The 11751-nt window shown below is 53.5% G+C and overlaps 1 protein-coding gene across 1 annotated transcript in view; it reads right to left on the bottom strand.

Moving 5' to 3' along the window:
- The window catches only part of VSTM2L (V-set and transmembrane domain containing 2 like), a 33612-nt gene extending 25508 nt beyond the window's left edge, over positions 1 to 8104 (bottom strand). Inside the window, exon 1 of the mRNA XM_019750249.2 lies at positions 7750 to 8104. Coding sequence (XP_019605808.1) covers positions 7750 to 7870 — 121 coding nt within the window. The 5' untranslated portion in view covers positions 7871 to 8104. The remainder of the gene's footprint in view (positions 1 to 7749) is intronic.
- Positions 8105 to 11751: the final 3647 nt, after the last annotated feature.

The raw sequence follows: 11751 nt of genomic DNA on the forward strand, positions 1-11751 counted from the left end.
GGTGCATGAGGATTAAATGAGAGGAGGGAGGGAAAGCGGCAGGCACAGAGAAAACGCTCCAGGAGTGATGGCTGGTGTTTCAGCTCACAGCCCCCTGAAGGCCACTGAGAGTGAAGTACCATGTGCTGGGTGGCATTCCAGGGCCCCATGGGCTGCATCCTCACCTGCTGAGTGGAGGACAAAGGACAGGGCTGGGAGGATACCGATGGAAGAATTTTAGGCGCTTAGAGCTTAGGTGAACTCGGTTCAGACGGGGAAACAGGCCCAGAGAGGGGCAGGGACCTGCCAGGGCCCCAGAAGGTGGGGGCAGGGGTCGGGTGGATAAAAACCAGGTGCATTCCCCTGCCCCAACTCTGGCATGTGAACTCAGAGCTGCAGTGAAGTCACAGAGGAGTCACTGACCCCACCCCTCAACATGGGCCAGCAAAGGTCCCCAAACCCCTGCCACACCCCGTGTGTGACACCAGGCAGCCTCTGAGCTGGGAGCTCCACCCACCTGGGCCCTGGGCCCAGCACCACCACCCAACTGCTGTGTGACAGATCTTTATTCACTTCCCACTGTGTTTTGGCTTCTGCCCACCTCAACAGTTTATGTCCCTTTGGGAAATAAAGCGGGAACCCCCTCGATAACACCTCCAGCTAATAACTGGTGGGGTCCAGCGTCCAGTTTACATACCTTCTGTGATGGGCAGTTCACTACTGGATACCCTCACTGCCCCAGGGGGTGAGTGCCTTTCTCTTTGCTTCTTAACTCTTAGCACAATTTATATCTATCTCTATCTCTATCCTATATGTCTATATCTATACCTATAGCTCTATATCTGTATCGTCTATATCTATATCTATATACCAGAGGGTGCCAAAGAATGTATACACATTTTAAGAAAGGGAAAAACTGTATCAAAATTGTTAATGCTCAATATATACCGATAACAGAAGATGAATACAAGTCACGTTTGACTTCTGCAATTACAAGAGGTGCTCAAAGTGGTTACCATCAGAGTAATTTTAAAACAGTTTTTGCCTTCTTAAAATGTGTATACATTTGTTGGCACCCTCTGTATATATATATAATAGGTTTAGTTGTCTGAGCCAGAACTTTATCTGTCTTCATTGATACGTCTCCAGTGGCTAAAAGAGCTTTGTACATGGCCGATGCTAAATCAATATTTGTTGAATGAATGAATGAATGAATGAATGAATGAATGAATGATTAAGCTTCCAATACATGGCAGCAGCCCATTCGGTGGTTCCCAGTATAAGGAGCAGGGGGTACGAGGTGGGAGGGGGCAGCCTGTGGGCCAGCACATCCCAGTCCTGTCATTCCCACACGTGACGTGCCTGTGGACCACCCATATGAGGACGTTCTTAATGCTTTCCTATAAACGAACCCACTATTTTTTAATATCCCCGCTAGTGTCATCCTAAGCAATCATATCTGTAAAATCACAGGTTTTGATGCACTGGTTATATTTTTCTAATCTACCTTAAAATGAATGCATAACTATCAAAATGTAAGAGGTTGGCCTGGATTCTGCCTAAGACCCTCTCTCAGGCAGGACCCAATCTTGCTGAGGGCCCTGGGGGGTCTTGAAGACGGGTTTCAGCTGGGGAGGGTGGAGCTGAGTCCCAGAGACGTCTCTGCTGGCTGCAAGGAAGGGGGGAGACACAGCGACGGCAGGGGTTCTGGCGGAGCAACAGTCCCTCAGCCGCCCCATCCCTACCCGCTTCTCCACAGCAGTAGGTAGGTACTGGAAGGAACCAGTGAGTGGCGGTGGATCCCAGGGTCACCAGTGAGACCGCCACCTCTTTTTCTTCTTTTTTAAAGTGTCTTTTTCCAGGACCCATCAGCTCCAAGTCAAGTAGTTTCAATCTAGTTGTGGAAGGCACAGCTCACAGTGGCCCACGCGGGAATCGAACCAGCAACCTTGTTGTGAACAGCACCGTGGTCTAACCAACTGAGCTAATGGGAGCCCCCGCCACCTCTTTTTCTGATGGAAGAGTCCCATCAGGGCCTGGCAGAGGGGGTCACACCCTGAAACCCCATTACTCTTTGTGCAGCATCTCATATGCACCCCATGGGGCCAGGCCTGCGTCTGCCTGCTGCAAGGTGAAATCAGCTTTACCCACCCCAGGATGTCCTTGTCGTGGATAGTAGGGAGGAGGAGGGGCTCCAATTTTGTGAGTTTTCTACTAAAAACATGGATTCCTTATGAATTTAAAATTATGTAAATGTTTAAAACTACAAATTTAAGAATGAGCGAATTTAAGTATTCGGATCTCAGACCTCTGCCTTGTTCTCCCTGCCATCCATTTGTTCCTTCCCTGCCACCTCGCTGTGCTGGGCATTGCAGTGGGTGACAGGACACAAAGGAGTCTGAACTGTCCCTGCCCTGGAGCCCTGGGTCATTACAATTGGGGGTGGGGGAGTGAGAGTGCCTGGATGCCGCCCCTGTGTGCCCAGCTGGCCCCAAACTCCCTTCGGGGCTGACTCTTCCCATAACCCCATCAACAGCTGGTTCTGTCCCTAACGTCCAAGGTCACGGCCGAGCACTAGGAGGTGCGCTTGCCTGCTGCCACCACCTTTCCCCCCTTTCTGACACCTACACCTCATGTGGGCACTTACGCCACTGTTCACACCACGTACTCCCTCTCCCCGCCGATATGATTTTCTCAGCCTCTGAGGGCAGTTGGAAGGTCACTGAGGGCAGTTGGAAGGTCATTCCCCAGTGTGGAATGTGAGGTCACCATACTCCTTCCACCTTTCCCTCCTCCTCTCTGAGACTCAACAGCACTGTGAGCAGCGGCCTTGGAGCCACATTCCTGGGTTCCAATCCTGGCTCCTCCACTTGCTAGGGGCGTGACCTTGGGCAAGCCTCTTAATCTCCCTGCCAGGAAAGGTCCCCTCTTCTTAGGGTTCTTCTGAGGATCCAATGAGTGGATGCCACTTAAAGCCCTGACACGACACTCAATAAACATTTGTTTCCATATATTTCTCACCCTATTTGTACAGACTTGGGTAAGGTGGTTCCAAAAGCCAAATACTTTCCAGGCAATTTGGGGTAAATGCTCCCTTGCCCATGGCCTTGGTCTTCCCCTCTGTAAACAGGGTTGAGAAAGATGGGCCGAGGGGCCTTGCTGGCTGCGTCTGAGCCTTGGTGATTCATTCCAAGTGTTCCATCTCCTGCCCCAGTGGCGGAAGGTTGGAAGGGACCACTCCCACAGCGATCCTGACCCTGCGTGCTTGTTTGTTAGAGGAGACTTCCCCCAACACCCCTGCTGTCACCATGGGGATGAGCCAAATTCCCTGTCCTCCTGGCCACCCGCACCTCCCCTTGCTTGGGGAGAGGCTGCAGGAGCTGCTGTTAGGCAAGGTGTCAGAACCAATTGCCATGAAGGACTTGGGGAAAACGGCTTGTGAGGGCCAATTCCCCACAGGAGGCCAGTAAACCCTCAGCCCAAGGCAGAGTGTTTACGGGTGTAATTGATAGAATAATCACCAACACCCAAGACAACGGCGGACACATTTTTAACATCATAACCTTCAGAAGACAGCACTCAATTTTCTCCATCTCCCAGCCACCAAACTAGCCAGCTTATTGATGGTGAGATACCAACAGTTCGGTAAGGAACACTAGAAAGCCCGAGTCATTTTTCAGTGCACAGGCTGTTTGCCAAATGGCCCAGCGCCCCCCCGCCTCCTCCCCCAGCGCCCCGCTGCTCCCTCCTGGCAATAGAGTGAAACTCAGGACAGTGAATCACTCAGTGGACAAAGCACCGGGCCAAGCCAGGGTCTTTGTCTGCATTGGGGTGCATTAATAATTGAAGGTGCTCGCCTAGAGGCAGATAGGGGTGTGTGTGTGTGTGTGTGTGTGTGTGTGTGTGTGTCGGGGTGGGGTGGGAGGGTGGATGTTTGTTGCAGTATAAGACTTCCAGGGTCCACCGCCTGCCCCAGCCTAGACCTCTCCCTCTCTGGCAAAACCAGCAGCCCCTGGCACCAGATACTTTTCCATCCCTACATGTCTCATCAGGTATGGGTGGATATTTAAGGCAGTGGCTCCCAAACTCCAGGCTGCAAGAAAATCACCTGGGAAACTTATTAAAATGCAGATTCCAGGGTTCCAGCAACAATCACTTTGGCCAGTGAGTCTGGGGAGACCCCAAGATCTGTATTTAATAGACTCCCTGGGTGATTCCAAGGCAAGGGGTCTGCAAAGGTCCTCACAAAAATCCTGCCTCCTGGACACCTGCCGGGGACAAGACCTGGAAAGGGGACTGGACAAGGAGTCCAGCCCAGCTCACTTCTTCTAACTTGCACATGGCAAGATCCTGTCACCTTTCTGAGCAGCTGGCTCCTCTTGGTGGAATCCATTGCTGTACCAGTTCTCTGGGGAGCTGGAAGGGAGTGCACTTGAACGGGACTGTTGAGGGGAAGAAGCCCTATCACATGACCTGCTAAGCCTGCCTCAAGGCTACCCCGGAGGCAGGCCCAGAACTGCCAGACACACCTTCACTCCAGGCACAGCTCTGCAGCTCTCTACAGATTCAGTGACCTTGGGCAAGTCATCGGCCCTCTCTGAACTTCTCCGTATCTTCTCATGTCCAACACCAGCCTTACGTGAATAATGTCAGCTTTAATAAGTGAACACTGGCAGGGTTTGGCAGCACATAACACACAGTAGGCATTTCATAAATGTCAGTTCCCTTTCTTCTCGCCCCTACTGTGATCGGGGCAATGAGTTAACCTTTTCTGATAAGGGAGAATCAAAATAGCTGCTATTTATTGAGTACCTACTAGGCGCAGACACGGACCGTCACCATCCCAGCCTCCTAATTCCTGATGTTTCCCTAAGAGGCATGTACCATTCACTCCCCATTCATTCCTTGTGCCTTTAAAAAGCCCTCTGTGAAGTGGGCTGACAGGAGGTAGCAAGGAGATGGGAATCCAGACAGATGTCCTTGCAGACCCATCTGACCACGGGCTCTCCCTGTGACAAGCCCTGGGGCGGGCAGGCGGAAAGCATCAGCCTGGCGGCTGGGCTGGGCTCCAACGGAGCTGGAGAGGTGATCAGCCGGCAAGCAGTTAGTCGGTGGGCCTCTCCCCAGGAGCCCCTGATTCCAGCCCCCACCCCCACCCCAGACATGGAGACACCTTCCTAACCCAGCCACAATTCCTGAATCAGCTGAGGACACGCAGAGCCTAGGAATAATGAAACGATCAGGCTCCAATCTGCTAAACAGCAATTTCTGGGCTTTTTCAGCACACACAGCTTTTATCAAATTGGTATTCTCCTCCTGAACACAAATGGCTTATTAGACATGACCCACTTATTCGCCGCGTCTCACTATCATTAATAACAGTTTCTTTTTGTGATTAAGTGAGTGGCTCCAAACCCTTCGTGTGGTGGCGGGCTCTTGGCCAGCAGAGGGGCAGCCATGGGACACCTCGGCAGCTACTACTTGGCGACTTTGAACCTTGCGATGTTGGAGGAAGGCGGTCTGGCCCCTGCAGAGGTGCCCAGCCTCCTCATTTCTTGAGGGACAAAAGGAGTCCCAGAGAAGTGACTCCCTTGCCCAGAGCCACATAGGCGGTCAGTGAAAGAAGCGACGTTCCCCAGCAGCCAGCACTGTGTCCTTTTCATTTAAGCCCTTCCTCTGGGCCTAGAAGCTGGACGTCTCCAAGGTTCAGAGGGGACATTACAGCTGATGGGACAGAGCTGTGCCCCTAAACACACCTGGCACCACTGGGCAGGCAGAGACTGCCACACAAAGGGCAAACCCTGCTTCCCTCTGGGGGACCACCTCGGGGCCGCAGGAATGAGAGTGGCACCCAAATGTTTGGGGTCTGGTGCTCCACAGAAGGATGACCATAAATCTCAAAGCTCCAGTCCTTGTGTCTCTTGGGACTGCAAACTCAGGAAAGCCCTTCCTTGGAAAACCCTCCTAAAGCAAGTTTCAACTGTGCCAAGGAACTGAGCGGAGCAAGGAGGGGAGCGGAAGGAGGAATTCCCAGTTTCCCTTGAATGGAAGGGAATCTGACAGGGAGATGAATGTCCTGGAAAAAGCGCTGTCTTTTTCAACAGACCCTAGCGCCAGTCCCAGCTCAGCCACTCACTAGCGGTGTGACCTTGGGCAAGTCCCTTCTCCTCTCTGAGCCTTGGTCTCTCCATCTGTAAACTGAAGATCAGAATAACCCTTCCCCTATTTACCACGGCTCCAACCAGGTTGATGGAAATTAGACGAGGGATGTGAAGGTGCATAAACGATACACAGAGCAGTTACTATGAAACGTGTTAAGGCAGAAGAGTGCAGGGAGTCATGGTTCTCAAAAAGCAGAGACCCTGAGAAGGGCTTTGGAAGCCCCCCAACCCCTGGAGCAATCCCACTCATACGTCACACCCAAGCAAAACCTTCTCGGATTATACATACCCCCACCTCTGCCCCAGTGCTTACTCTTTCCCATAAGAATAAATCACCCACTTCTCTGCCCTTTGTGCAAAGCTCCCCTCAGCCCTGGCATACAGTGCCCAGCATTGGTGCTGCAGCCTCCCCAACCAGATTGGAAGCCCCTGCAGGGAAGAGACGGATGGAGAGTCTGCATTTCCATCTATGCCCTGGTCCCCATACAGGAGCCTGGCGCACAGGGGGCAGGGAAGCCCCCACAGCTGCCAACCTCCGATGATCCAACTCTGCTGCCAACTTGGACTCCTCCGGGGCTAGAAGGAGCTCTGACACTTGGCAACCAGTGCTGGGAACGCTTGCTCCCCGGCTCCCATGAAGGCTGGAGTTGAGATTTCCTACATTTCAGTCCTCCAAGGCCAAGGATCAGGATGAGTGCTGGTACCCTATGGAGGGATGGCCAGGGCTTCCTGCCCACCCCAGAGACAGACAAAAGCATCTGGCATCCTTCTCCCCTTTCCATGCCTCTAGCTGGAAGCAGCGATTCCAACTATTCCAGTGTCTTCAAGGAGCTCCCACCAAGCCTCCTTTCCTGAGATGCGCGCCCTCCACAGGGGCGGCTGCAGCCCCAGGCTACCAGTTCTCAAGAGACAGGGTCTTCTGTCTCCCAGGTTTCTCAGTGGCATAAGGGGCAGGTGTGGAGAGGGAGGGAACAGGGCAGCTGTGGGGTTAAACCCACAAAGAAGAAAGACAGATGGGCAGGGAGGAGTGGGCGAGTAAAGTGTGTTCACAAGTGTGTGTGTGTGTGTGTGTGTGTGTGTGTGTGTGTGTGTATTTGCCAGTATGTCTGCAGGCAGGCGGGCAGGCAAGAGTTGTGCAGAGTGTGTGAGCCTGGATGCCAGCTGGCAGGGTGTGAGCCCACCAGCCGTAGTGTGTGATGTGTGTGTGTAGTGGGCATAAGTGTGAGTGCTTATGAGTGAGGAGGGGGATCTGGGGTGTCTGGACATGTGTGAGGGTAGGAGTTGTGAGTGTGAGAAAGCAGTGTGTGGCTCTGAGCGTGCCCGTGGCTGTGAATGTCCGTGTGGTCGTGGAGGTGTGTGTATTGGTGAGAGTGGGTGTGGGGAGAGGAGAGGACTCTCCGTGATAGCCAGATCCGGGGTGCGCACGGGGTGTCCCCTCCTCAGCCGGGGTGGCCAGGTTGCCAGGGCGGGTCCATGGACCCGGCAGGGGGCGCCCCGGGACCCCCGTCACGTCTAGCGCGGGTTCGAGCCCGGGGGCCGCCAAGTTGGAGCGGCGCAGCCCGGGGTGGGGTTTGGTGGGGAAGTCCGCGGGGGTGGCGACCGAACTCACCGTGGCCGGAGACGTGGTTGTCCCAGGGCGCGTGGCCGGCAGACCGCGTGGCGCCGCCGAGTTGCAGGAAAAGTGCCAGGTAGTGGAGGGCGCCCAGCGCCACCACGAGCGGGGCCCCCATGGTGCGCGCTCGGGCCGGGGGCGCCGCCGCCTCACATCAGGGCTCAGGAGACCGCAGACCTCGAGCCCGCCGTCCCCTGCCCGGCTGCGACCGCTGCCCCTAGCCCGTTGAACCTGGCCCGACCCGGCCCCAGCCCTCGCCCGGCTCCGGCCCAGCTCCGGCTGCGGGTAGCGAGCTCACGCCCAGCCGGCCGCCTCCGACTGCGGGACTCTTCCCTTCCGCGGAAGGCCACTCCGCTCGGCGCTGCCGCCGCACCCCCTCCCTCCCACTCCCTCCCTCCCTCTCGGAGGAGGCGGTGGCGGAAGGATCTGCCGCTTGATTTATCATCAAAGTTTTGCCCAGGCTGGGATTTTTAAAGCGGTACCCGCAACTTCCCCCGCCTGAGAGCGCAGGTAGGGGGCGGGATGGGGTGGAGGAAGCCACCCCAGGGACCCGGTCCCGGCAAAGCATAATACAGCTGGCTTCAGAAACAGAAATACTATCTAGCGGGATAAAGAAGGAAACCAGTGCATCTGCCGCCAGACCCAGCGCGCTGACAGGGACTCCTCAACTTTGTTAGCAGGGAGGTGACGGGGGCAAGGGGACAGGTGAGGGTGAAGGTGCCGGTGAGGTAGGATAGGAACCAGGGCTGGGGCATAGGAGACCTGGTGCAATCCCTGCCGCAGCCTTTGACTTCCTGTGTGATCGTGTCTGGGTGTATCTACTCCTGTCTGAACCTCATGGTCTTCATTTGAGAAATGGGAATAATAGCTACCTCCAGGGGTCGTGGTGAGGATTTAGGAAATCGTGAGTGTATAGCGCTTAGCACAATGCCGCCCCCATGGTAGGAGCTCAAAGTTATTACTGTTGTTGTTTCCCTCTCTGGGACTCAGTTTTCATGTCTGTATAGTGGGAGTGAGGCAGGCAAGTTGCTGGGGCTCCTTCTAACTTGAACATGCCGCGCCAAGCGCAGTGGATTGGATCGCCCCCTTCTGGACTGTAGGGCTCCCTTCCTCGGACCAAGGGGCTTAGATGGAATACTGGGGAGGGGCAGGTAACGAAGCTGCTCCCATTCCCCAAAGCAGGAATCCAACCAGATCCCTGACCATTTTACTGAGGCTATTGGGACAGACCTTCTGTACAGACACAAGGGCGGACCTATGGCCCCATTTAAGAGATGAAGAAGCACATTAAATTAGAGAAATAGCTTCTCCGAGGTCCCAGAGCGAGTCTGGGGCGAGGTCCCTGATGCCCGGGCTGGTTCCCTCCTTCTTTCATCCCTCGTCCTTTTCCAGGCCTCGTTTCTAACACGGTCCTATCCGCGGCGTTTTTAGCGCCACGGAGGAGGACAGCGTCAGCCTTTCCGCCTCACCTCCGGCGCCTCGGCGGGCTTTTATATGCGAGGGTCCAGCACCGTGGACAGAGCTTCCAATTTCCTCACCCGCCCCCGCCGAATGGTAATCGGCACCGCAGATGGCCCACGCCCTCACTCCAGGTCACAGATGAATCGTGTGGACAGCATTGTGGACAGCGCCTCAAGTTTGAGAATGGAGTTAAAACCCGAGGGACAGCCCCCCACCTTTCTGCCTTTACTGTGTCCTCGCATTCCCCTTTCCAGTATTATGGCAGGCAGAACACCGGATGGGGCCTGTAGACACCAGCAACAACCAGTTTATTCAAAATTGGTCAGGCCCCTGAAGTGTCACGCATTTACAAATACTGTGTGTTTCAACACAACTGACAGCCCTTGCAAGACCCGCGGCGCCGCGCTGCTTCAGCACCACGGACAGTACCACGGCGGTGACCGTCACCCCAGCTCCTTAAACCTACATTCACTGGAGGAAGAGGCCGGTGTGCTTTTTGTTGTTGTTGTTGTTGTTCTTGTTTTGCCTGATTGACTCACTTCTCACTTCCTTTTCACACAAAGGTGGTTAGGCTATCCAAGGATAGCCAGAAGTCCCGAACTCTACAAAAGCGTTTTCTCATTCGTTCTCTTGAGCCTAGCTCCCACTGAAATGGGCTCCATTGCCCCCATTATAAAGAGGAAGAAACAATCTTCGAGATCACGTAGCTGGGCTGACTAAAACCCAGGACTCTTTCAATCCCAGCCTGAGACCTCTCCAGGAGAGCATGGTGGCAGAACTGGGGCTCAGCCCAGGGCTTTCTCCTCTTAAACCACAGATTGGAGGGAAAGGGTCACTGGCAAGAGGACAGGTAGAGAGGAGATTAGAAGAGAGAAAACAGGAGACTGCTTGGGGGCTGCAGAGGAAGGAGTTGGCGTGGGGTGGCCGCACACTGCTGCTCTGCCCCTAACCCCATGGCTGACCTGCAGCAGTCCTTTCTCCTCATAGTCTGGGACAGAGTTAAACCCAGGAACGTCTAGGGTCCCTTCAAGGACAGACCTCCAGGGATTTTCACCTTGACAAGGCTCACACTGTGATGGCTCTGCTCGGAACCCTTCAATGGCCTTGTTTATTAGAAAAATCCTGACTTCTCTAATTTGCAGTCCACGTCCCAGCTTCACCTCCTGCATGTACCTTCTGCTCCAGCCACAATTTCCTCATGTTCTCTCTGTGAACATGCCCTAGCTTCAGCATGTCCTTACCTTTCCCAGAGCTTCCCCTCCACTTGCGTGTGTACTTTCCTCTCTATCTAGTGGAGTCCCCATTGGCCAGGGTCCAGTCTGAGTCCTTCACAGGAAGAAATGCCAGCTGCCTTCTCCCAGTCCCTGAGACTCTGTTGGCCCATCACTGTCTACCCAGCCCTGTGCTAAGAACTTTAATTATCCCATTTAAACTTCCGAACCACCAGGCCATATAGGGTGGAATTATATGGTTATAATTGTGGACTCTGGTTTTGAATCCTGCCACTTGCTAGCTGTGTGACCTTAGACAAGTTACTTAGCCTTTCTGTGCCTGAGCTTCCTCATCTGTAAAATAGAGCTAACAATACCTTTGTCACAAGATTATTGTGAGGATTAAAGGACTTACTACAGGGAAAGCATTTAGAACAGTGCCTGGCACATAGTAAATACATGCTACATGTTGGCTATTATTATTATTATCACTATTATTATTTACAGATAAGGAAACATGCTCAGAGAGGTTAAGTATCTTGCCCAGTTGTAGAGCTCTGATGTTTGATTCTGGAGCCCATGCTCTTAGGCATAATGCCAAGCACATCTAGTTCAACCCACCCTCTCTATAGCTTAGGAAATTAAGACCCAGAGAGGATGAGTGACTTCCTCAGAGTTACACAGCCAACCATGGCAAGGATCTAGGTCCTCTGTATCCCTGCTCAGGTCTCTCCCACAATACTGTAACTGTCCCATTCGTATTTCCTGCAGCACCTAAATTACGCTTTACAGTTTATAAATCACATTCATATGCATGATCCCACACAGGTTGCACAGTGAGGTGGGACAGAGCCTGGGTGTGAAAGGACGAATCCTCAGCACATATTTTTCCCCTGTGTAATTCTGTCTCATTTCTGCTTCGCTGATCCCGTGCCAACTGCAGGCACTGTGGAACCTGGGGTCTTAGTGGAGGTGGGAGTTAAACAAAGACTATTCCAGGAAACAGTCTCTGAACTCACCAGGGTGGGTAACTTTTGTCACTCATTTCACTCAGGGAATGCTCCAGGAGGTAGTAAGCTTCCCATCCCTGGAGGCAATTAAACAAGCATCTAGTGGTCACGTGGATGCCAGGAGGCAAATATCACTGCTATTTCTGTTACCCAAATGAGGCTCAGAAGATGAACATTGTGTCAAATGTTTCAGTCAGGAAAAATGATCTTTTTAAAGTCCCCACCCCCCAAGCAGGGGATCTCGCATTTTCCCCTACCTCTGACCCAAGCTTCCTGGAAGGTCTCTACCCTCCCCTTGACTCAGGAAGGCCACCCTC

The sequence above is a fragment of the Rhinolophus sinicus genome, linkage group LG13 (genome assembly GCF_036562045.2).
Source record: "Rhinolophus sinicus isolate RSC01 linkage group LG13, ASM3656204v1, whole genome shotgun sequence".
Lineage (NCBI taxonomy): Eukaryota > Metazoa > Chordata > Mammalia > Chiroptera > Rhinolophidae > Rhinolophus > Rhinolophus sinicus.